Source organism: Ovis aries, chromosome 8 (genome assembly GCF_016772045.2).
Source record: "Ovis aries strain OAR_USU_Benz2616 breed Rambouillet chromosome 8, ARS-UI_Ramb_v3.0, whole genome shotgun sequence".
Classification (NCBI taxonomy): Eukaryota; Metazoa; Chordata; class Mammalia; order Artiodactyla; family Bovidae; genus Ovis; species Ovis aries.
In genome coordinates this window covers 36,689,118-36,716,475 of record NC_056061.1, presented here as the reverse complement: position 1 = coordinate 36,716,475, position 27,358 = coordinate 36,689,118, and the positions used below count along the sequence as shown (strand labels likewise).

General features: G+C 40.2%; 1 protein-coding gene and 1 non-coding gene across 2 annotated transcripts in view; one reads left to right on the top strand and one right to left on the bottom strand.

The window, feature by feature from the left end:
• The first annotated feature begins 4,646 nt into the window (after nucleotides 1-4,646).
• TRNAC-GCA (transfer RNA cysteine (anticodon GCA)) lies at nucleotides 4,647-4,718 on the top strand. The gene has a single exon. It is a non-coding gene; the product is annotated as a tRNA-Cys (tRNA).
• A 1,490-nt stretch (nucleotides 4,719-6,208) lies between these two features.
• ASCC3 (activating signal cointegrator 1 complex subunit 3) overlaps nucleotides 6,209-27,358 on the bottom strand; it is a 341,266-nt gene continuing 320,116 nt past the window's right edge. Inside the window, exons 38-42 of the mRNA XM_027972421.2 lie at nucleotides 15,782-15,933; nucleotides 13,723-13,870; nucleotides 10,013-10,222; nucleotides 7,317-7,492; nucleotides 6,209-7,005 (exon numbers count right to left, since the gene is read on the bottom strand). Coding sequence (XP_027828222.1) covers nucleotides 6,861-7,005; nucleotides 7,317-7,492; nucleotides 10,013-10,222; nucleotides 13,723-13,870; nucleotides 15,782-15,933 — 831 coding nt within the window. The 3' untranslated portion in view covers nucleotides 6,209-6,860. The remainder of the gene's footprint in view (nucleotides 7,006-7,316; nucleotides 7,493-10,012; nucleotides 10,223-13,722; nucleotides 13,871-15,781; nucleotides 15,934-27,358) is intronic.

Below are 27,358 nucleotides of genomic sequence, written 5' to 3'. Positions count from 1 at the left end.
TCCCCCGTCCCTGGGATTCTCCAGGCAAGAACACTGGAGTGGGTTGCCATTTCCTTCTCCAATGCATGAAAGTGAAAAGTGAAAGTGAAGTTGCTCAGCTGTGTCCGACTCTTAGCGGCCCCATGGACTGCAGCCTACCAGGCTCCTCGCCCGTGGGATTTCCCAGGCAAGAGTACTGGAGTGGGGTGCCATTGCCTTCTCCATTGAGTACTGTAATATCCTGTAAATATATCCTAAGCAGGTTTGTTTTCAGCACTGATGGAAAGCATCAGTGTTGATTTTGTTTTGTTTTTTAAGTTGCCAACAGTTGTATGTTTGCTGATTATTTATGACCTGAAATAATATATATGTTCTTCTAAGAAGATATTTTGTTACATAAGGATGACTTTTTTATACAACAGAATAAATTATGGCATTTCTATTTCCAAAGAAAAAAAAGCCAGTGTTCTTGCCTGGGAAACTCCATGGACAGAGGAGCCTGGTGGGCTACATACAGTCCATGGGGTTGAAAAGAGTTGGACACAACTTAGCAACTAAATAACAACAACCGATGAACCTATTTGTGGGGAAGGAATAGAGAAGCAGATGTAGAGGGCAGACTTGTGGACACAGAGTGGGAAAGGAGAGTGGGACGAATTGAGAGTAGCACTGACATATATCCACAACCACGTGGGAAACAGAGGCGGGCAGCTGCTGTATACCACGGGGCGCCCAGCCTGGTGCTCTGTGATACCTAGAGGGGCGACATGGGTAGGTGGGGGCAGGAGGGAGGGAGGCTCATGTACATATACTTATACCTGATTCAAGTTGTTGTATGGCAGAAACCAATACAACATTGTAAAGCAATTATCCTATTTATTTTATTTTATTTTTTTTTAAGTTACAAATGATTGTATTAGGATGTAAAAATGCTTACAACATTATATGATAAATCAGGTTGTTAATAGTTGTGCAGAATGACAAGGCTTCTATTAGGGCCACTCCATCTGAGACACACCTCCTTTTTGTTGTCTACTGGTCTGCTTTTTAAAATTTTGTATGGGATTCTGATGATCTACCAATTATATTTAAAAAAACAACAACTGGAGATTTCTCATTTATCCTTTTGTTAATAATGTCATGATGAATTTTTGTGATTAATTTTTAATTAAATTTTTTCCTTTTTGAATGCCGACTGAAAGATATTGAAAGATATGAATGTTTTATGAAATTTGGGTATTTTTATTCTAAGAGGCATTCTACCAGAATAATGTTAGACAATGAGACATTATATATTTTAAAAGTCCAAGTTGGATGAGCAGGGATGAGAATTGAATTGATAAGAATTTTTTTTTGGCAGCAAGTAACATAACATTCTCCCTCATTAAAGCAGGTATTCATGGCAAGAAGTGGAGTGGTTGATGGTCATAGCAACTCATTGTGGTCAAAGGCTATGGCTATTCCCACCTGCTTTATGCTTTTCTACGCTCATGGTATTGGTGATAGCTCCCCTCAACGTCACAAGATGGCTGCAGCAGCCCAGAGCACCATGTCTTCTATCAACAGAATACAAAATTAGGAAGGGAAGCCAGTGAGAGGACTCATCCTATTAAGTTTCTCTTACATCAGGAGCAAAATCTTTCTCACAAGACTTCAAGCAGAATTCTTCTATCATCTTATTAGCAGAAATGGGTTATGTGGCCATCCACAGCTGAAAAGAAGGCTGAGGAAGTGGTTATCTTGCGTTTGCAGCCTCTATCATGCAGGGGAGAAGAAGGCCCAGTGGGAAGGTCAGTAGAATCCACATTCTATCATTAATGAGCTGTGTGTCCTTGGGCAGGTCTCTTACCCTCCATAAATTGGCAGTTTTCTGACAGAGCACTTTTGCTTGAATTTGAAGATGTTACTTATAAAGGTTTGTCTTAATTGGAAAAGAGCATCTCTTTGGAGACTCTCAGGGTACCTTGGCATATAAAAATCTCTAACAAGTTCTGCACTAAAGACAACAGTTTAACTGTCCAACCCAGCAGTTCCAAAATATGTTTGACTATAGCACCTTTTCTTATAAATCAGATAGTTGTTAATATGCAGCCAGTATTCTGTGGGGCTCTTCAGGAAACATTGCCCTGCTAGACTGAAGTTTCTTGAAGATAGGATCTTCATCTTGAAATTTCCCAGAGTATTTAGTAGACTGTCCAGACAACTGACATTCATTCTTCATAGCTTCAGTCTCACTTCCTCAGGGAAGATGTCTCATCCATCAAACTAGGTTGGAAGATATATGTATATAAATATACAGATATAATATAATGGGGAAGGCAATGGCACCCCACTCCAGTACTCTTGCCTGGAAAATCCCATGGACGGAGGAGCCCGGTAGGCCGCAGTCCATGGGGTCACCGAGGGTCGGATAGGACCGAGCAACCCCACTTTGACCCCCCACCTTCAAAAAAAGAGAAACTTCAGGTGAAAAAGATTTTATGACGAGTTGAAGTTTTAACATACTTGTAATACCCAAGATCCACTGCTATATAAAAATATTCCATAGTCTTCGTCATAATAAAGCCACCAGTCAGTTTTCAGTGTGCTTCTCCTTTGTTGGCAGGAGACAGGATGATCAGGCAAGCCCGTGTTCTTGGTTGAGTCTGAGAGCATTTGCCATCTCCAGAAGAGGAGGTGTCAAGTGAACTAGGTGTGTGGTAATTTAAAATCCATGGTTGTCTCTATTCATTTAGATATTCAGCAAGAGTATTTTTTTAATCTTATTTTTTGACTGCATTGGGTCTTAGTTGTGGCTCATGGGCTCTAGTTCCGTGATCAGGGATTGAACCCTGGTCCCCTGCATTGGGAGCCCAAAGTCTTAGCCACTACACCACCAAGGAAGTCTCTCAGCAAGGATTTATCAAGCAGTGACCATGTGCCAGGTGATGTTGTAGGTCCTGGTAACGTGCCCTGAATGAATGTGATAAAGAACTCTTCCTGAAGCTTAATCAGGAAACGTAGTCGGAGAGACTAATAAATCATTTTTACTAGTGGTGATAAGAAAAAACCAGGCAAGGGTGATGGGATAGGTGAGCTTGGGTGGGTTGACATTTAGAGTAAGATGGTTAGGTCTGTGGGTGTCTGGGGAGAGCCAGGCTGAGGGAGGAGCACAAGCCTTGGTCCACAGGACATTCGCGGAGTAGCTCGGTGACCACGGTGGCCAGCAGGGAGACAGCGAGAGGGGAGTCAAGGATTGACCCCCAGGGTATTGGCGTACGCAACTGGAGGAAGCTGTGAAGTGTGCTTGGGAAGCAATGTGTACTTTTCTAAGGCTACTGAATTCGTAATTTTATAAGCTACTAGTCACGTCAGAATCACAGGCACGGGGGCACACCTTCCAACTCCACTGGGTCTCTGTCCTGGTCTCAGAATTCCTTCTCATCTTCTCTGGTGCCTTCTCAAGGAATTCCATTACACTCACTTACATAAGCTTCACAAGTCTTACCCTGTAATTCAAGGTAAGTATTCACAACCTTTAGTCTTTTTTTGTCTGCTCAGTCCCTTTCTCCTCTCTGAAAATGCAGACCAGCTGGACACCCCAGGCTATCTCAGAGCCTTTGTAAATGCTGTTCTACCTGGAGGGCTCTTCTCCATCATCTCTGACCATCCTCATAATCATCTTCAAAACTCAGCCTAAATGTCCCTTCAAAGTTTTTCCAAATATTTCACCACTGCAGTGACTTCCTTTCATCATCAGTTCAGTTCAGTTGCTCAGTCGTGTCCGACTCTTTGCGACCCCATGAATCACAGCACGCTAGGCCTTCCTGTCCATCACCAACTCCCGGAGTTCACTCAAACTCACGTCCATCGAGTCAGTGATGCCATCCAGCCATCTCATCCTCTGTTGTCCCCTTCTCCTCCTGCCTCCAATCCCTCCCAGCATCAGAGTCTTTTCCAATGAGTCAACTCTTCCCATGAGGTGGCCAAAGTACTGGAGTTTCAGCTTTAGCATCATTCCTTCCAAAGACCATCCAGGGCTGATCTCCTTCAGAATGGACTGGTTGGATCTCCTCGCAGTCCAAGGGTCTCTCAAGAGTCTTCTCCAGCACCACAGTTCAAAAGCATCAGTTCTTCAGCGCTCAGCCTTCTTCACAGTCCAACTCTCACATCCATACATGACCACTGGAAAAACCATAGCCTTGACTAGACGGACCTTTGTTGGCAAAGTAATGCCTCTGCTTTTCAATATGCTATCTAGGTTGGTCATAACTTTTCTTCCAAGAAGTAAGCGTCTTTTAATTTCATGGCTGCAGTCACCATCTGCAGTGATTTTGGAGCCCCTCAAAATAAAAGTCTGATACTGTTTCCACTGTTTCCCCATCTATTTCCCATGAAGTGATGGGACCAGATGCCATGATCTTCGTTTTCTGAATTTCGAACCTTAAGCCAAATTTTTCACTCTCTAATTTCACTTTCATCAAGAGGCTTTTTAGTTCCTCTTCACTTTCTGTTATAAGGGTGGTGCCATCTGCATATCTGAAGTTGTTGATATTTCTCCTTTTATTATAGTCACCTATAATACCTCTTTTCATCACCAGGCCAGCTGTCTAAGAGGACACGTTTCTGATTCATGTAGATTCCAGAGTACTCAATGTCATGCCTAGACTGAATATTTGACTTGCACTTCCCTGGTGGCTCAGATGGTAAAGCGTCTGTCTGCAATTCAGGAGACCCAGGTTCGATCCCTGGGTTGGGAAGGTCCGCTGGAGAAGGAAATGGCAGCCCACTCCAGTATTCTTGCCTGGAAAATCCCATGGATGGTGGGGCCTGGTAGGCTACCGTCCGTGGGGTTGCAAAGAGTCGGACGTGACTGAGCGACTTCACTTTCACTTTCTTTCACTTTCCATTACTATTTGGAGTCAATAAAATCCAAGAGAATATAAGATGAAATATGGAATTAATCTAATGGTTAGCACATGCCCTATATTATAGTGCACACTGAACTCTAAAACTTTGGTTGAGTAATGAGTGAGGATAAGGCCACAGACAAATAGCTTTGGCCACTCATTGGAATAAGATGAACTTTCCCATCTAAGCACACCATGTCTTACTAGCGTCTTCTTAGCTTATTGTGAACTCATCACTTTCAATGTCAAAATTAATTAGTCCTGTGTTTTCTCTTAATGGATATGACATTCTTTCCTACTGCTCCTATGTTCCCTGTCACACGTCCAGGGGACCTCCTACTTCCCCAAAGTAGCCAGCTCTCGTTAAAAAAAAAAAGAATGATACTGATAAACATGAAGACAATGAGTTCTTTTCAGGTTCTTGTATGAACTGGTAACCCTCTGTCTCTATATACTTTTCACTTTTAATTTCACTCAGTGTTTAGGTATGAATTGCAAGTAGAAATAAACTGCCAAATGAAAGGCAGAAAGATCTCTTTATATGAAGTAAACTCCTGAGACTAGAGCCCTTTGGACATCTCATGCCTACAGCACTCGGTACGTTCATATTAGTTGCTTAGGTTTAATGTGGGGAAGTGAATGCCTGGTTCTCCCCATCCTACTTTTATTCCTTCTTTTCCACCCCTCCTTTTTTTTCTATTTTATTTTTTGGTATGGGAAAGGAGGTACACATAAGCAGTATGTTTCAGTTTCAGAAAAGCTTTAAATTCCAATACTTGTGGTGGTTACATTGAAAATATTTTAAAATAATTCATCACAGGGACTTCCCTGGTGGTTCAGTGGTTAAGACTCTATGCTTCCAATGCAGGGGATGTGGGCTCAATCCCTGGCCAGGGAACTAGGATCCCACATGTCACACAGTGTCATTCCCCACCCCTACCCCCTCTTTGAAATTATTTTGCAAAGGTAGAATTTCATTTCACTAGAAAATGTATGTTATACGGGCATTTTAATCCAACAACTTTTTAGTTGGAAAAAAGTATCTTTCAAGATGGAAATGGTTTGGGTATAGAGAAATATCCTTTATCCAAGGTGAAAACCTACCTATAGGGGTTGAACATTTTCTGGGTTTGCCTCAGGCCCATCCTAAAGTGCATAAAGACAAAGACTTGAACTATGAGGTCTGTGTGAATTAGACTATGTATCTCTCCTTGCATAAATAAACTATCAGAAAGAGAATGGCAGTAATGTCTTGACAGAGAAGGAAATGAAGAATCAAGAGCGGCTATGATGGAAGGAGGCAGAGGGAGTGGGTGAGTCAATGGGTGAGTCAGGCTGTCTTGAAGTGGCACTCTAAATATTTTATTTCCACCAGTTACAGTATCTACATTTTTAAGTCCAGTATATTGTGCTTTCTTTTAAATCATCATTGGGCTCTATAATGTAATTTTATATCATATATTATTAACATTTGTAAGAAATTCATGAAATTACTTCTAAATGTGATCAAAGTATAAATTTTCCAACTGTATAAATTTTGCAACACAACATGCACTGTGTGTCACTGTACAGAAATCTGGCTAGAAATCTGTTCTAACAAATCTGAACACTGTCACTCCCCTGTGTAGTTTTCCTTAAAAAAAGAGGAGCCGATGTTCTTGTAAACAGTACACTGTGAAACGTAAAATTTGATAATTCCTAAATAGCATCTCAATATACACAACTTGAAAGATTCTCCTACGGGCGTAGTCACTTTACATAACTAGCGATCCATGAGGACAACACTTATAAAAGGCAACATTTGTGAAAAGGCCCCCCTCCCACAGCTGGCTTGGTGTTGCTGGAGTCAGAGCTTCAGCCACTGCCCATTTCTGCTGCATCTAGAGGTTGGAAGCCGGTTCCTCCAAGGCAAACGTCAAGTAATTCGACTTTGTCCAGATGACTGAACAGCCAGGCTTCACCACTTCCTTCCGACAGATTGTCTAGGTTGGGTTACTTCACTTTGAGGTCAGTCAGGGCATCAGAGATCTCGTCGGCCTGTGCAGAGATGCTGGCCGGTGTGACGTGGAGGTGGATGTCGTACTGCTGGTCCAGGCCCAGGTAGCAGTCGCTCATGAAATACAGTGTGTAGATATACCTAACATACAACAGAGGAACAAAATGGTGAAACCACTGTGTTCATCACGTGTCTGAGAAGTTGGCTTCAGTCGTGTCTGACTCTTTGTGACCCTAGGGACTGCAGCCCACCAGGTTCCTCTATCCATGGGATTCCCCAGGCCAGAGTACTGGAGTGGGTTGCCATGCCCTCCTCCAGGGCATCTTCCCTGCATCTCCTGTGTCTTCTGCAGTGCCAGGTGGATTCTTTACCACTAGTACCACCCAGGAAGCCCATAGTGGTGGTCTCATCACAGTCACAGTTAATTCTTTGGGGATAAGGATTCTGCTTACCTTCCAGGTACTTCAGGGGTATAAAAAGAGATGGAGACCACGTGATGACTTCGGACATAGCCCACTCTTTTCAAAGCGATAAGTTCTCTCTTATCCACTTCTCCTAATATCAAAAACCATCCTTCATCCTTCGATTTGGGAAATCGAGGAGTAACTGCATGGCTGTCTTGCTTTCCCTGTAAACCAGAAAAAGGAAAGATAAAGTATCAAAATGGCTAGATTTTCTATACCACTTGGTTGTGGTTAAAAGGCCATGTTGTCTTTCTTGGCAGCCATAAATCTGAGTATCTGGGCTGTGTTTCATTTTCAGGTTTGGTGTATTTGATATGCCATCATCTACCTTTTTTAAAGATTCTCAAAGCACATTACAGCCACACTACTACTTTGTGGCCATAACCACCAGGATTATTTGGCTCAGAACAGAAAACTTTTGAATCTTGACATCAAAATAAATTCTGACACCATTCTTGTAAAGAAAATTAATACCCTATTTGCAGATGAACAAGCTGGGATACAATCATATTAACCAAATCTTCCAAAGCTTTATATACAAGAAACCAATACTTGGGGGAAAAAAGTCAACTGAAGCTGGACTCTGGAATCTGAAGATAATAAACACTGTCATATAAACATGTTCCCCCACTACCCAAGAATAAAACTACATGAAAAAGCACATATTCCAATATGGCAATATTAAAAAGTCCTTTCTCTAAGGAATGGGAAATTGTGAGCCAAGCAAATTGTAAAATATATTAATCACCACCACCCAAGATTAGATATCTCTATAATGACAACACTTGAAGTCTTTTATTTTAGATTGATTTTTAGAAAATCAAAGATTCTAGAGATTCCTTAAGACAATGAGTTTATGGTGTAAAAGATGCTAATAATGACATGCTCTCAATCAGACTTCACTCAACATTCCAGAGGGAGATGTTTCACTGAAGGCATTTTAAAAGAGAGGTCAGAGAGTAATATATTTTTTATAGCACTTAGAAACAAAATTTAGAGTTTTTCTAGCATGATTAAATCTAATGTTTAAGTACTAATATTATGGTAAAAAGAATCTTATTGTCAGAAATGTTTGCAAAGGCCTCAAAGTTCTCCCTCACTAGTGCTCGCAACATACCTTAGCTGTGCCTCAGTATACGGTTAGTCTGGGCACTGTATTACGTTGCTTGAGCACCTCTGTTGAGAGTGAGCCCCCTGAGGCTGGGGGTGTGCTGTCCAGCTATTTGGGACTGGCCTCGTTTCTGTCAGTGTGTGTGCACATGGCAGGTACAAAGCAAACAGCGACTGGAATCAGAGAACTCTGGCTGCCCATCCTGCTCCCATATTTTCTGACTCTAGGACCTTGGCAAATTCCTAAACTCCCCAAGTCCCATTATTCTGTAAAATGGGAAATCACATCTTCTTACAGAGCAGTGATAAAGAAAACTCTTCAGTCTTTTTTTTCTCTCATGATTTTATCTTTATAATTACAATTGCCTTTTTTTTTTGTAAGTTGGGATACCTTAAGTCATCTAAAAATGCTCATATGAAAGCCTCTGAAATGCCAGAGGCCAATCAGTTCATACTTACACTGACTGATTTTTTTGAATTAGAAATCAAATGAGATAAGACTTAAAGGCACAGTACTGAAAAGACATTTTAACAACAGAAAGTTACTGATCATTTTGTGTGTGAATACAGGGAGGAGAATATGAGTGAACCACAACCTCATTCCTGAGGGAGAGTTCTAGATATGGGAAAGCCCCTCTCCCTGGGCTAAGGAGAAGGCAAATTCTTATTTTGATGATCATGGGACTTCCCTGGTGGTGCAGTGGATAAGAATCCACCTGCAAATGCAGGGGATGCGGGTTCTATCCCTGGTCAGGGAGGATCCCACATGCTGCACAGCAACTTAGCCCATGCCCCACAACTACGGACTCTGTGCTCTAGAGGCTGGGAGCAGAAACTACTAAAGCCTGCATGCCCAGGGCCTGTGCTCTGCAATAAGAAGCCACTGCAAGGAAGTGTGACTAGAGGAAGCCCGCTCAGAACACACTGCAACTAGAGAAAGCCCGTTCAGAACAACCAAGACCCAGTGCAGTCAGAAATAAACAAATGATTGCTGTGGTCCAAAAACCAATTTGCCCACATGTTGTGTACTAACATTCTTGAAGGGCTCAATAATTATTGTACAGTAGGATAGAGCACAGTAACTTAAAATATAAAATTTTGGCCTATCTGCATGTTGACAGAGCTCTCTCATATGCATTCTAATGAAGGAAGCAGGCAGATGTGGCAAAGGAGACACAGAAAAACTTAACTAGTATCTTCTTCATCTGGGGTGTGGAGTGAAAGTCTAGATTTTGAGATTTCCTCGGGCCCTGAGACTGCTGTGGGCCTGGTATAGGGCCAAGGAATGTGTACTCTTAAAGCTACTCTAGGAAATTCTGCTGAATCTATACACCATGCTCTGAGAACAGGACTCTAGGCATTATATTATGATGTTCCATGGGTATTCTGGGGTTGAAACATGGCACATGAGGAGAAGTGACTCATTTCAGAAGACTGACTCTTGCTGCTTAAGGCCAGTTGAGGAAGCGGGATCTGAGAAGGGCACGGAGGCATTAGTCACATAACAGACATGTGTGCTGGCGCGTGCTTGTATCTGGTGTGAAGCATTTGAGAATGGAAACCAAACACTCTACCTTGTGGAACCCGAGGCTGACTCTCTGCAGGCTGACTTGAAGCACATACTCTTGATCAGCGTGCAACCTGACCCATCTGTTGTCGCTGCGTTTGTCTGAAGCCACAGTTGTGATGGAGACCTCGTCGTGTCCCTCTGCGGCGTCATCCCACCAGCCTTTAACACTCAAGCCAACATCGATCACTGGCAAATGAGATAAGAAATTCCATGCCTGAATAAGAAGAGAAAAGAGTGGGGAACTGAAATGTAGTGAGCAACTAAGAAGTAGTGAACTTTTAAAAAATCAACCGCTTTGTTCTCAGATTAATCTGGATTCAATGCAGTTGTAAGAAATAAAGCAGACAGATCCTGGGTACCATTCCCCAGTTTCCCCCAGGTGAGCACTTTTCACAACTACAGTACAAGTATGTATACCAGGATATTAACAGTGACACAATCTATAGCTCTTGTTCAGATTTCCTAGTTTTTCTTGTACTCATTTGTTTGTAAAAATAGTGTGCTTTTAATATTATTAAAGTCCCTTTAAAAAAACTAAGAAAGTATTAATCATTACCTAAACTTGTGATCCTTTTATCAGAAAACCCTTTGAGACAATGAGTGGCTACTGACTATACTAAAAAAATTAGTTTTAAAATAATTGTTGAACTGGCTAGTTTTAGAGAAGCATCAAGTATATAAGCATTTATGTGACTGCTAAGGTGGAAAGCATTACTTGGGGATATAAAAGCAACTTGAAAAAATGCTGTGATGCAATTTTTGATGTCAGACAGCATCTTTCACTGACCATTTAGTGTACGAAATGGACGATTCTTTTGTTTTGATTCCAAATTATTCTGAAAGGAAAACATTTTATATGTTTGTATATTGTAAGGAAATCTCTAGGTCTAGGGTTCTTTCTAGAAACAAATATATATTTTTTGGTATTATCATATTGAGAATACCAACTTAAATGACACATATTAAAAGGAGGAGAAAATATTACCAATTTTATTCCTGCTCTTTTAATTAAAAATATTTGTGAAAAATTAAAATGCAAATAGTAAGTGCTTATCAATAATGGGACTTCTCTTGTGGCTCAGCTGGTAAAGAATCCGCCTGCAATGTGGAAGACCTGGGTTTGATCCCTGGTTTGGGAAGATCCCCTGGAGAAGGGAAAGGCTACTCACGCCAGTATTCTGGCCTGGAATATTACATGGACTACAGTCCATGGGGTTGCAAATAGTTGGACACGACTGAGTGACTTTCACTTTCACTTTTCAAGTGCTTATCATTGTTGAATGAATGAATGAATTCCTAAGTCTATGGGAAAGATGTAAAAAAAAAACCCTAATATCCTCAGATAATTGTCATCTTCTAACATTTATAATTATGTGGCAAATATCACCACTGGTCAACAAAACTCTCTATATTGGCTGTTTTATCTGTTGTTACCTTCTAAGTTAGTTTTTAAAAGCTCATGAATACTTTAATTTTTTCCTTTTATTTCTTTAATAATATTCCATAGGTATCCTTCTAGGCTTTGATTTCATATTCGCTGAGACTTTATTGCTGTTGAGTATACCACCTAATTGAAATGAAGAAGCCCTGATGAATCAAACTATCCCTCAGGAATTCAAAAAATGTAAATCCAATGCAAATTTTCAATTCAACACCAATCCTGTAACTTGTGAATCTGAAATTATGTTTGAAATAGATGCTGAAATACTCAGGCCACAGAATGGTCTACACGGTGCTTTAAGGTACAAATGATGGCTTATCCCCTGCTAGAACCAGCTGAGTCTAGAAGCTGTGCCACTGGATGTTCTTAGACTAGCCAGAGGGAGGACACAAATATACCATTTCTGTATAGCATTTAACTTTGTGAGACAACACAAGTAGCATTTATCATATGAAGTAAGACTTCATATTTTTCTTGTACCTTTAAATGAGTTAGCAATATAATAATTATTAGCAACTCACTGGAACTTTATTTTACAAAGCCCCCAAAAGTCAGATCTTGCTTTTATATATCTGTAATCTTTTTGCAGTGCTTAATATTATTATTTGCCATCTATAATGCATATGCATATATTTTTTGGATGTGTGTATACATTTGTACATACATATATACAAATATACATACACATACACACATACATAAGTATATAAAACATGAGCTGTTTTTAAAGAAATTGCTAAGACATTTCAACACCAGCCAAACATATTTATCTGTGGATTAATCTTCATCTATTGAATCAGGCAAGAGCACTGCCATGCATACAATTATTTAATTAGCAGCCAAATCCTCTGCCAGTCAGCAGCCGTTCCAGGCATACTGATGGGGTAGAAGATGCAAATCTCACAGTCGTACTGCTTTTTCTCATTACTACTGCAATTAGCACTTAAATTGATGCTTTAAACATACTAATTTCTGGAATAATTCAGGATTTGTATGTTACCTGGGATCGCCTCACTGCAGAGCCGACACCAGATTGCTCTGCAAATTGAAGCACTTTTGAGCCAAATAACCATCATCATATCAGACTGAGCCAATTTGCATTCGGTTTTAAAGATAACAGAATGGCAATTTATGCAAATAAATTAAGTAAGTTTACTTCTGAGTTTTCCCTGAACTAATTATAACAATGTTCTAATTTTTTATCACATCTAAAACTTGGCTTGAAACCACTGTATGTTATGTTAGAAATCTGTTGTTGCTAATAGAAGTCTTGTTTTAAATATATTGTTTTTATTCATAATTTTGATGATAATTTAGCTAGAAAGGGAGGAACTTATTATGAATATTAAAATATATTTTTTGTGCCAATTCTGGGTTCAACAGAAATTGAACAATCAGACTTAAATGCCTGTTATACTTTTTCCAAGTCTTGCTTGAAATAAGTTCCACTGGGGTGGCGGCAGGGTCGGGGGCAATGACATGGTTTAGAAGTTTCTTTATTTTACTACATGTTTTGCAAGCCAATATGTTAATTATGTTGTAAACCCTGAACATTTACATGCTTAGGTTAAAATTGCTTAAGATTTAAAAGTCTGTATATGCCAAATATTTCTGGCATTGTTCATTCATATTTTTGGTCTTTCCAAAGATAGTTTGGAGCAATGACTTATGTTGTCTTTCACAACATAGATTTAGATTTTCCTGAGCTACAAAGTATACTAACAAGGAGTTTGTTTGAAGAAACACTTTAGAATCTAGGAACAAAAAGTGATTAAAATGAGGGGGGCATAAAAGAGTAATTGAGGGAGTTGCATGAAAATATATCCAAGTGTAAAAAAACAACAGAAAAACACCTTTAAGAAGGGATTATTGATAGAAGGACTCCTGGGCAATGTAGCCTAGATGACTAAGTCCTAGTAGGCCTTTCTCAGCCACTGTAACAGCATTATACTGAAACAACCTTCTAATAATGCAGCCGCTATTTCTAATTATTGTTACAGTCATTACTCTTAATACCATCTGTTGAGCTCTTATCCTATAACAGGACAGATATAGAGCATAAAGCAATTTACATAATAACATCCTGCTTAATCTTCCCAAGAATTTCATGAGACTGATATAATGTTTTCATGTTTATAATCATAGTAAATGGCAGGTGGAATTTAAACCCAGGAGAGTTTGACTCTGAAAGCAACACTCTTAAGTTAGAAAACTTTTGTGTAACTTCCCAGATAGAGTGAGAGAGTATCTAAACATGGAACTGATGGCCTTACCTGCTTCATTTTGGGGGCCGGTAGCTCTTTTTCTATCATGGAGCTGAATACATGGTCTTTCCCTGCACAGGCATGGATCAGTTCTGGGAGGCACTCAATGGACCCATGGTAACCAGCACGTGGGCCCTTCACACCTGGGCTCCATTTCCTAAGAAATAATATCAACACCAAATAATTCTTTCATAGCACAAATGAGATTTTTCTGACAATGATGGTTTCTATGAAGAGTTTAAAAATTAAATTTAGTGTATAACTTTTTAAAGACCACTATTATGAAGCTTCAAAATCAGTCAGGATTCTTGAAGGTATCAATCCAAGGCAGTTTTGCTACCATGACATAAAATGTGTGAATCATGTGTGAGCTCAGTAGAAAATCAGGATTGATAGACAGGTGGTGTCTTTCTATAGGAAGGCACTAATATGTGCTGACGCATCCATGTGGATAAAATACTGAACTGGAGCCCTGACCCGTTTGCAATGGATGTAGGCAAATGTCTCTAATACATTTACTTGAATAAAGTTTTCATTGTAAGTTGTTGACATCCTACAGTTAAAAGTATATTAGGGGAATATTTCAGATTTACAGTATAAATAGTGCTGGATCACCAGGAAAGGAGTCTATCTAAATCTATCTTCTGTTTATACAGTAAGATGAAAAATATCCTTGAAATTAGACAAATACAGCCACTTTTCTGGGTAGCAATAATAAAATAGATCAAATCTCCTAGGCCCCAACCAGTTTTCGTAACAGACCCATGTGCTGTTGGGTTGGTACCCTAGTGTGTCTCCTCTACTGCTGAAACCCAACTCCAGTAACTTCCAGTACCATGTTGAAAGAGTTCCTGAAACTGAGCCGTAGACACGTGAGGTATCTACTTTCCCCAGCCCCAGGTCACCTGCTGTTGGTGTGGCCCATTCTCTGAACATGCCTTTTAGTTCTCAGGGACATCTCATAGCAGGGACTCGAGCACCATGGGATCAACTGCCCTGGAAGCCAGTGTATGTCAGTCAGATGGAGGGACTTCCCCGAGGAGACCCCATGTGTGCCTGAGGTTCTGGTGACGAATATCTCTAGATGCATCACATGACTGCCACTCCTCGTCCAGCTGATGAGAGGCAGAAGGGTACGTGATAGCAAGCACAGGCAGACTCTTCTGTCCGTCTACATGACTGTGAAACAATATTTTGGCCACGCAGTATCTCTCAAGTGGTGTGAAAAGAAACATTTTCATTTAAACACTGCCAATCTTGCTTGTAGTATGTACCATTCTTTCCTTTGCTAAAATAGTTGTAGCCATGTACATGGGACCTAGGCTTCCCTGGTGGCTCAGACGGTAAATAATCTGCCTTTATGCAGGAGACCCGGGTTCAATCCCTGGGTCGGGAAGATCCCCTGGAGAAGGAAATGGCAACCCACTCCAGTATTCTTGGCCTGGGAAATTCCATGGACAGGGGAGTCTGGGGGGCTATAGTCCATGGGGTTGCAAAGGGTCAGACACGACTAAGTGACCAACACTTTCACCTTCTTTTCACATAGGACCTAAGAGTTGAATACTTTCATGATAGCAAAAACTCTTCTTATAGGTACAAGTTACATCTTGAGCTGCTAGATATATATAACTACTCAGTTTTTGGACAGTTTACAGATGCACAGCTTACTTTTGACAAAAAACTTCTGATCTCTCTAATCTATTCTGCAATGATAGAAATTGGTAATTTCTTTTGCTTTAGGTCACTTAAAGAACTTGCATAACATTTTTAAAAATGAAGGCTGGCAGAGCAAAGAAAGAGTTAAAATGAAGATGCATTTGATGTTGCAAATGGAAAACAACTTAATAGAAGGTTAAAATGAATTGCAGTTCAGCTTGAGGCCAATGATCAAATTTCAAGTGAGAATTCCATTGTCGCTAGTCTATGTTTCCCTCCGGGAAACAGGGGCATTTTAACTGTAAGGAATCAATATTCTAGGCACAACATGAAATTCAAGTGACCATACATGTAAAGGAAATGATTTTTTGAAATAAAAAAACCCAATTACATTGAGAATTAAAATACTTACCTGAAAATGTGCAGATGGTGGTTTTCTATGTGTGGTATTGTTAGGAGGGAGGAGTCTTTCAGCCACCGCCCCTGGATCACCATCTGCACCAGGTTGGTGATGTTCAGGACAGTCACCAGCCAGCCCTGGTGTGCAGCCACGTCCAGCATTGCCTGAACAGGGAAAACACACACGTTGTAAGAGTACCATGGCACCTTCCCTCTCCATGGGGGATCTGATATCTAGCTTTAACAAAAAGCTCCCAGGGTTATACCTCTAAATTACTACTAATCAAAAGAAGAAACCAGAAAATAAACTACAGTTGGACTGGAGGGAACATAGCGAAACATCTGCAGTGAAACATTAGTGAAGCATCTCTTACAACATTTACTGCACATTACTTTGTACAAAATGCCAAATATTTAGCTTTTTTAGGTCAGCAAAGATTAGGCAGATAATATCGGCACTATAATAAAGAGAAAAACTCAGTGTACTTTGAGAGCAAATTATATATAATTCACTGTTATCAAGAGCACTAGCAGCTCCATTTAAAAAGTACATCTCAAGTGGTGGTGGTTTCATCACTAAGTCGTGTCTGACTCTTGCGACCCTATGGACTGTAGCCCACCAGGCTCCTCTGTCCATGAGATTTCCCCAGGCAAGAATACTGGAGTGGGTTGCCATTTCCTACTCCAGAGGATCTTCCTGACCTAGGGACCGAACCCACATCTTGTATATTGCTGGTGGATTCTTTACCGTTGATTCAAATCTCAAGTAGTCTTTCCCAAATTTAAAGGCAACAATGGTAAGGTGATAGGTCTACTTACCCAAAATTTATTTTGTTCCCAGAGAGCAGACTAAAGGCAGAGCCCTGGATTTCAGTGACTATACTATGCCACACAGTAAAGGGGGCAGGGACCAGTGTACATGTACATGGGGAATGATGAGAAGCTATTCATATTAGTCTATACATTTAATCCAATGTTTTATGGACAAACAAACGGCTGCATTTGCTTAAGGCCAAACCAAACAGTGAAATCTTCTTTAAACAAAGGAGAAGTTTACACAGGCAAAGCTATTTCAATTAAATTAGATTCTAGTGAATGCTGGCTTAAAGACACATAAGTTAATATCATGATCTGAGGCAGCTAGTTTATACAGTTTTAGGAGTGCATTCTCTTGTTTTGGGAAATGAAGGTAAGAGAAATCAGATGTACCTCATAAATGCCTAAAATGATATTTCACCATCTCACTGATTGTAAAATATTTATAAAATGTACAAAACCTACATGTACATTTTTAGAAATGGTTCTTAAAGATTTATTATGCTAGTAAAATTAATCTGCCATATTACTTAGTACTTATTGAGTCAGACACATTTTCCTTCCAAGTTTTGAATTTCCTATTCTGGATTTTCTAATTTACAAAAATGTAAAATAGTTTAAAAAACATCTGGCTAAACCAATCTGTGGTCTTTTTATACATATTACAGGGAAATGGATCCACATCTCTGGGTATGATGGTTACTGTGATGGAATGGTCAAATTGGCCTTTAGTACCCATGAGCCTGGGCTTGCCAGGTGGTGATAGTGGTAAAGAACCCACCTCCGATGCAGGAGACTTTAGAGATGTGGGTTCAATCCCTGGGTTTGAAACAGCCCTTGGAGAAGAGAATGGGATCCTACTCCAGTACTCTTGCCTGGAGAATCCCATGGACAGGGGAGCCTGGTGGGCTACAGTCCATGGGGTTGCAAAGAGTTGGACATGACTGAAGTGACTTAGCACTCATGTAACCGTGAGCCTACTAACTGCACATTATAAAGCTTTATGGTTGGTATAATATATTTATATGTATGTGTGCATATGAAAGTGTATACATGCACGAATGTATGTGTTTATAAATCCAGGGGAAATCCACTTCTGTCCTTCCTATTTCTCTGCAGAGCTGATTAAAACACTTAGCCTTTGAAGTACATGAGACAAGCTGGTCACGAGGAACATTCCTCAGACAAAAATAACAGTATTAGTTCGCAAGTCACAACTCTTGAATTCCGAAAGGGAAGACAAATGAATAATTATACCTAATGCAGTATCATGATGATGTTAGAAGCTGTAATGTAGAGTAACTATGGTGACTTTACTTGTGATTTTTATATTACAACTTGACTGGAAATAAATTCCAGACCAAAAGCTCATATACTAGAAGGGCTAGATGGATGAACCATATGTTTTTAACTTTGAAGTTTTCATGATGAAGTTGAAAGATTTCGTAAAATTTATGAGAGCTGCCCACAATCTTTCCTTGTATGATCCAGATGTGAAAAACGTAAAAAATCATGCAAAGTGATTGCTTACGGGAAGTAAATGAAAAAGCCGTATCATGAATTGAAAACTATCACTTATCTTGTTTTAATTCAGAAAAAAGGCAGGCAGGGAAGAATCGGGGATGAGAGATGGTTGTGACAACCCAAACGTGCTGAATAAATGTTGCCACACGACTGCCTACTCACTCCCTAGTGGGTCCTGTTTTTTCTTCCCCTTCCAGCCACTGCCTCTGTGTAGACCCTCATCTACACTCATGTGGAATATTATAATAAATACCACTTTATCCTCATTCTAAGTTTTCTTCATACTTTGTATTGTTACCTCAGCGCATTTTTACAGAGGTAAAATGGGTTATGTCATTCCTCTGCTTAAGTTTCTTCAACGGCTTCAAGCTTCGTAGTGGACAAACGCTAACACTTCTCTGCAGGTCCTCTTCTTACAAATCCTGCTCCCTCTACCTTGTCTACCTGGGAAATTCCTACACATCCTTCAAGTCAAGCTCAAATGCTACTTCTTCCTGTGAGGGCTACCTAATGGACAGGAGGTACTTCTTAGGTGCCCACTGCTCCATGCTACTATTATCATATTGTGGGTCTTTGTTTACATACGTGCCCATTAAATACAGACCCCCTGATAGCAAGGTTCTGGAAGTAGTCTTGGTAATTATAGCCCTAGCACAGAGCACTCAAATATTAATTTTATGAAAGAACATTCATAAAAATCCAATTATAATAATTATAACAAACATTCTACCTGTTATGGCATATCTGCCAAAGGCAGCACAGTACAGGAAAAAAAACTACAAGCTTTGATGTCAGACATAGGTTTGAATGTTAATTTTGTCCCACGTTCTATGTATAAATTTGGGGCAACTACTTAACCCTACGAGGATAGATTTCTTACTGATAGAAGTGTTATATGTCTGTATAGGGGCTGATGAGGGTGAAATAAGATGATGTACTATGTAAGGTATCTATTACACTGCCTGGAACAGAATAAATCTTTTAGATCTCAATAATAGGTCTTGATAAACAGGTACTTATTTTTAACATTCCTCTATGAGGAAATGGAAAGAACAGTATAAAACAACCAAAGAGAGACTTTCTAAGAGAGACTTCCTTTGGACCTTTAGGGATTGATTTCTCCACTGAGGTGTATAGGATTTCAAGGAGCAAAGTATGGAAGGCTGGGAGCAAATGCATAGAGTGGGCAGAACTGTTCATCAGGAGAGGTGTGCAACTGCAAGACAGTCAGGAGACACATAAAACCCAAGGCAGACCCTGCAGTGCAGGCCAAACTGGAGCAAGTGGACTTGGTCCTCAGTCTGAGTGGACAAGTCTAAGTCACCATGTAGGTACATGCCTCAAGGGGCTACGGCTAAGGGATGGTCCAGGTAAATGGGTCTGAGGGTCTGGTGGGTCACCCCGACATACCCGTGCATGACTGCGCCTAGCAGGGACTCCCTGCATCTCACTATCTTTTACAGCAGTCTTCCTGGTAGACAAGAACTAGTGAGACAGCATGGTACTGGCACAAAAACACATAGATCAGAGGAATAGGATAGAGAACTTGGAAATAGACCCACGCATTTATGGTTAACTCATTTACGACAAATGAGACAAGAATATGCAATGGAGAAAACATAGTCTCTACAATAAGTCATGATGGGAAAACTGGACAGCTACCTGTAAAATAAATTAGAACAGTCTCTAACACCATATACAAAAATAAATTTGAAATGGATGAAAGACCTAAACGGAAGATCAGATACTATAAAACTCCTAGAGGAAAACATACAAAGGTAGAACATTCTTTGACATAGATCTCAGTAATATTTTTTTGGATCTGTCTCCTAAAGGGAATAAAAGCAAAAATATATGGAAGCTAATTAAACTTAAAAGCTTTTGCACAGCAAAGGATACCATCAGTAAACAAAAAGATAGCCTACTGCATGGGAGAAGATATTTGCAAATGATGTTGATAAGGGATTAATATCCAACATATATAAACAGCTCATACAACTCAATATCCAACAGACAAGCCAGATAAAAAATGGTCAGAAAAACTGAATATTCTGCCAAGGAAGAAATGCAAATGGCCAAAAGGTACATGAAAAGATGCTTAACATCTCTAATCATGATCCCTGGATTGAGAAGATCCCCTGGAGGAGGGCATGGCAACCTACTCCAGTATTCTTGCCTGGAGAATCCCATGGAGAGAGGAGCCTGGTGGGCTACAGTCCATGGGGTCACAAAGAGTTGGACATGACTGAGTAGCACTCTAATAATGAGGGAAATGCAAATCAAAACCACAATGAGGTATCACCTCACACCTGTCAGAATGGCTATCATCAAAAAGAACACAAAGAGCAAATGTTGACGAGGAGATGGACAAAAGGGAACCCTCATACACTGTTGGTGGGAATGTAAATTGATAGCCACTGTGGAAAGCAACACAGAGGTTCTTTGAAACATTAAAAATACAACTACCATATGATCCAGCAATTCCATCCCTGGGTATATATCTAAAGAAAATGAAAATGCTAATTCAAAAAGGTACATGCACCACAATATTCACAGAAGCACTATTTACAACTGCCAAAATAGAGCAGCAACCTGAGTGTCCATCAACAGATGAACGGATAAAGAAGAGGTGGTATATTCACAACAGTACTACTCAGCAATAAAGAAGAACAGAGTTTTGCCACTCACAGCAGTGTGGATGGGTTTGGAAGGCATTATGCTAAGTGAGACAAGTCACACACAGAGAGACAAATACTGTATGATGTCACTTTTATATGTGGAATTAAAAAAATACAACACTAGTGAATATAGCAGATAAGAAGCGGACTCACAGATATAAACCTGTCACTGCTGCTGCTGCTGCTGCTAAGTCGCTTCAGTCGTGTCCGACTCTGTGCGACCCCATAGACGGCAGCCCACCAGGCTCCCCCGTCCCTGGGATTCTCCAGGCGAGAACACTGGAGTGGGCTGCCATTTCCTTCTAGTCAGGGGCTATACAGGGGTAAGAGTGAGAAGTCCAAACTACTGTGTAAGACAGGCTACAAAGATGTATTGTATAACATGGAGAATATATGCAGCCAGTATTTTGTAATAAGCATAAATGAAGTGTAACCTTTAAAGATGTATTAGAGATTTCTCAAGTGTTCCAGTGGTTGGGACTTGGTGCTTTCACTGCCAAGACCCAGGTTCAGTTGCTGGTTGGGGAGCTGGGATTCTGCAAGCTGCATGGTGTGGCCAGAACAAAAATTGTGTTTAAAGAACAAAGTACTAATAAGTGTATACTCCTCCTTAGCATGGGGCTGGTTTTTGTAACATCTGGAGATCATGGTTCAGTTCCCCAAGACACCTCAAAATCCCTTATAGAGATCTAATACTCAAACAACAAAAAGCTGCTTTAGTATACTGTGGGAAAAAAACTGGACATTCTTCACTGGCTTAGCATTAACATTAGGCAAATACTGAACCCCCTCTCCCATCTGCTTTTACCTCATGCCCATCTTCTACTGGGCATGCCCCCTATCAGACAAAGCTAGGATGATTCTAAGTCTAGGGGCAAAATGGGTGGGGGCTGACTCCATGCAGGAGACTTTTTCCTATTAAGCTGGAATCAACTTCAGTTGATTGCTGACTCAGAATTCTCTGTCATTTCCTACTGTGACAGACTAGAAATATGACTCCTGGCATTGCATTAATTTATAAAATTATACTACAATTAACACTATCATAATCATCAGAAACTATGGGGTGGTTCATTTCTTTATTGGAAAGCAGGCAAGGAATTTGGTTTTGAACTCATTTGAACCAAGGTGCCATTCTGAAGCCAGAAGAGTTAAATGCAAGCCTTGACCTTCCAATAAAATGCCAACATACACTATATTGTTATTTGTTTTTATAAAGTTCCCTTTCTATCTTTCAGAGGGACTGTAGTACCCTTGGAGTTGGGGCAGAAAAACATAAGTCACAAAAGAAGGCAGCCTACAGTAGGCACAGAGTCAGATGTCCAGAGAGGAAAGGCCCTCTTAGGATCAGAAAAAGAGGTTTCCATGCCTGGGGCATGTGAGCCTCACAGAGAACAGTGGCTTCAGCTGGTCACTGAGACCGCAACAGTCATGGCAGAGAGGGAAGCTCTGAAAGAAGCTTATGGACATTCATAGCACTCATATCACACGGTATCTAGCACCTCTGTGAGTGGAGGCGACACCTCTTGCTGGGAGAAAGTACTGAAAAGGAGCATGAAAAGATCTGGAATAAGTACTGGGGGGAATTACTGATGTGAATAAAAGCTAAGCATTGGTGAGTTTCAACAGCATGACTTTGAAAGAGTAATTATAGAAATTATTAGAAACATTGAGAAATTATAGAAATAGTAATGTTTCATGACTGATTCTGACAATAATGAGTAGGATTAATTTGGGTGTGAAAGCAGACAATTCAGATGCTGAGATTTTAGGTTACTGGTGACATCACTGTTGAAGTGGACAGCTGGAAGGCCAATCCTGTGTGGGTGCTAAGTGAGGTCACAGATGACCGAGGACTGGATCATAGAATCAGGAAGGCGAGGAGAGACTCCTGGCTGATGAGTAACAGAAATGTTCAGTCATGCTGATGGGTAAAGAAGCTGTGGTCAGGAGAGTGAGAGGGTGACGCCATGGAGGTGGCGGCAGAAGTGGTTTGGATATAGTATTACAGCAGCGGAGTTTGGGATGAATGTGATTACAGTGTTGGAAAGGTCATCTGCTGAAGCCACTCTGGTGACTGGAGGAGCTGGAATGGGGCTGCACGCTATGAACTGGTGTTTGAGGGAGGTGGGAAAAGAGATCCAGACTTTGGAACACAGTTGAAAAGGAAATCTTATAGACACTGAAAGTAAAATGTACATGGATAAGAGAAGCAGGAATCTGAGAAGAAAGGTGTGGTTGGAGAGATCTGAGGAGGCAGACTTTGATTACTGAAGAAGCACTAACAACGAGCCAGCCCAGGAGTTTCAAAGAGATCACAGAAACGAGGTGGTGTATGTGTCTGACTGACAGCTAGAGAAGGAGGGGTAAAAACAAAGATGGGTACATATACTACAAACATTCCAGACCTAATCCTCATGTACTACCTCCCAAAACAACCCTGCTTCTCATCCCCATAATCAAAAAAGAACTAGAGTTTAGAAGATGGACACTCTCTGGAAGAAAATTTTTTAGGCTATAAGCATCGTGAAGTCAAGGACATGCTTTCTGACTTGAATACACCTCATGTCTTCAACACTTATTTTGAATTGATTTCAAGAATTCCTCAAGCATATCAAGCTTGGTCTTGCCATTTAAAATAAATACAACCACATTTCACAGAGATGTAAACTATTCCTGCAAAGGATGGATTTATCCAAATCTACAGATATTTTTCTACTATAGATTATACTTAAAAATGCAAGTTTGACAACAGATCTGCGTTTTGTATCAAATAAAGTACATTCCATTCAATTATTCTGAAAAGTGGCAGTGAGTTATATAAACTCAAACTGTATACACAGCACATACATAAAGTGTGATGAAAATATTTGTACAGTGGTGTTTTGGCTATACAACACTTTTAAAAATAGCTCACAACACCAATTATGAGGCATTAGTACTGTCTCCTGAAGCTCACACCAGTCCAGTGACTGTAACCACACTGATGAAAAGTGAGAAGACTTGGTTTTCTAACTTTATATCTGTGCTCATCACACTATATTCCACAGCCTCTGAATGACACACCCTGAAGACATACCGTGTCTTATTTTAAGAAGGATTTACAGTGGTTTACATCTATCCTTTCTCTTGTACTTAACAGAAAAATGCAGAGTCCAGATTTTATTATGCAGATTCCAAATTATTATGCATTTAACTGACAATTGTCTCAGAACATTTGTCAATGGGAGTTTTGAAAACCTAAAATCTAAAAATACATTTTAATCCACCATTTGGTTATTAGTTTAGTCAGTTCAGTCATGTCTGACTCTGTGCGACCCCATGGACTGCAGCATGTCAGGCTTCCCTGTCCATTACCAACTCCTGGAGCCTACGCTAACTGATATTCATTGCATCAGCGGTGCCATCCAACCATCTCATTCTCTGTCATCCCCTTCTCTCCCCACCTTTGATATTTCCCAGCATGAGGGTCTTTTCCAATGAGTCGGTTCTTTGCATTAGGTGGCCAAAGTATTGGAGTTTCAGCTTCAGCATCAGTCCTTCTAATGAATATTCAGGACTGACTTCCTTTAGGAAGGACTGGTTGGATCTCCTTGCAGTCCAAGGGACTCTGAAGAGTCTTCTCCAACACCACAGTTTAAAAGCATCAACTCTTCGGTGCTCAGCTTTCTTTGTAGTCCAACTTTCACATCCATACAAGACTACTGGAAAAACCATAGCTCTGACCAGACGGACCTTCGTTGGCAAAGTAATATCTCTGCTTTTTAATATGCTGTCTAGGTTGGTTATAGCTCTTCTTCCAAGGAGCAAGCGTCTTTTAATTTCATGGCTGTAGTCACCATCTACAGTGATTTTGGAGCCCCCCGAAATAAAGTCTCTCACTGTCTCCATTGTTTCTCCATCTATTTGCCATGAAGTGATGGGACTGGATGCCATGTTCTTAGTTTTCTGAATGCTGAATTTTAAGCCAACTTTTTCACTTTCCTCTTTCACTTTCATCAAGAGTCTCTTTAGTTCTTTTTCGCTTTCTGCCATAACGGTGGTGTCATCTGCATATCTGAGGTTATTGATATTTCTCCTGGCAATCTTGATTCCAGCTTGTGCTTCCTCCAGCCCAGCATTTCGCATGATGTACTCTGCATATAAGTTAAATAAGCAGGGTGACAATATACAGCCTTGACGTACTTCTTTCCCTATTTGGAACCAGTCTGTTGTTCCAAGTCCAGTTCTAACTGTTGCTTCTTGACCTGCATACAGATTTCTCAGGAAGCAGGTAAGGTGGTCTGGTATTCCCATCTCTTTAAGAATCTTTCAGTTTGTTGTGATGCACAGAGTCAAAGGCTTTGGCATAGTCAATAAAGCAAAAGTAGATGTTTTTCTGGAACTGGATACGCAACCGTTAAATATCTTTTGAAATATGCCTGAGTTCTGGATTTAAATAATCCAAGGGTAAAACTGAAACTCTGAGTATTGTAACTGAATTAAGTCATCTTCATTGCAAGGAAATAGAATCACTCACCTCACCAAAAGGAAAAACTATCATTTACTGTACACCAAGAGGTATGTTAACAGGCGCATAAAAAGATGTAGCTCTATGATGCAGCATTAAAAACTTCCTAAACTTCAGTTTGCAGAGCATGTGAATTCAGTCCTCAGTGTGTCAGCTGTGCCTGTGGGTTGTGCATATGGAAAACGAGACAGTTCAGCCTCTCTAGTCCCTCTCAGCATTCTGACGACCTATAACTTCTGTTCTTCCTTCCTTTCACCTTTCTCCTCTTCAAGGACATTTTCTCCTTTTCCTCAAATCTCTCCGCCATATTTAGTGACGGTGTAGGGAAAAACCACATGAAAACAAGGTCATGACAAGGTTCAAATGGCTAGAAAATGTTGCTATGTTTAAATTAAATGACATAAACATCATACATGGAAGAAGATAACATTTTCATTGTTTTACAGGAACCAAGTTGTTATCTATGGAATATCAAGAAAATGCAAACTACTATGGAAAGATCATCAAAAGCAATGAAAGTCTGACAAACTCACAGCCGAGAGGAGACTAAGGAGACATGACAACTAAATATAATGAGGTGTCCTGAATGGAATCCTAGAACAAGACAAGGGCTTTAAGGAAACTAAAGAATTCCGAAGAAGCATGGACTTTAGTTAATAATAATACATTAATAAAGGTGCATCGTGACAAATGTTCATTGTGACATAAGGTTGACATAAGGTGTTAACTACAGAGGAAAATTGACTGTGGGGTATCCAGGAAACATCTGTATTTGTCTTTGTAACTTTTCTTCAAGTCTAAAACTATTCTAAAATGTGAAGTTTATTAAAAAAAAAAAAAAGCACTATGGTAATTCAGCCTAGGCAGCCTGTTAAAACATTAGTTGTTAGACATCTGCTAGAAAATGCACTATTTAGTTCAAGAGCTCCCAGAAGTTTTACAATGATGGGAAAACCTGAAAAAAAGCTTTCTAGACAGAAAGGCACACTCCTTTAAAGGTTCAGGTCACTTGCAAGTAATGATACAATATTTTGTCAATAATTAAAATGCTATAAGTACATGTACAAGAATCTTTTTCAATAGCAACAGTTGTTCACAGTAACTTTCTCCTGAACTTTTACCCCCAGAAGGTTAGCATTCAGGAAGCTCAGCTGCTGTCTAACAAACTTAATTAATCAAAAAGTCATTTCCGAGCTGTAACTATGAGTAAAAGCGCTTCAAGTGCGCTAGCAAGCCTACAAGTTAATCAAAATGCTAATGCAGTACAAATTAAAGTTGTGATTAACATTTCACAGTAGCTGCTTAAGTGAATTGATCACACAAATGGGTTAAGCATTACTCATTTCCTACAGCCCCAACCGGGAAAAGGGTTGTTATGTGGGTATGAGAAGAAGAGCTGGGGGTAGAAGGATCCTTCATAATAGCATCCTAGCGTCAATAAACCAGCACCAAATTGTCATACAAAAGCTTACAGGTAGAGTCACCCAGGGGGAAATAGCCTTCCAAATTACATTATCGTCCTTGAAGGGAGATTGTCTGTAAATCCACAACAGTAAGTGAAGGTGTTTTCCACCTCAAAATCCACACGTTTGTGTTAGTTTTGGAAATGCTAAATGCATTAGCTCTGTGTTGCATCTGCAGTGGGGAATGGTGCTTTGCTTTAGGTGGCGTGGCTTCCCTGGTGGCTCAGATGGTAAAGAGTCTGCCTGCCATGCAGGAGAGATCCAGATTCGATCCCTGGGTCAGAAAGATTCCCTGGAGGAGGAAATGGCAACCCACTCCACTGTTCTTGCCTGGAGAATCCCATGGACAGAGGAGCCTGGCAGGCTATAGTCCATGGGGTCACAAAGAGTCAGACACCATTGAGCGACTCACACTTTCACTTCGGGTGTTCTATTGTTGAGTGTGACTCTGATACAGGGTAAAATAAGCACTAGCTGGATGATGATTCTGCATCACAGTGTGGATCTTTGCATTTGAAAGAATAACCACTCAGGATTAAGTTCATTTAGAGTTATTTGTTTTGAAATAGACATCCACTAATAAAACCTCATCAGGCCTT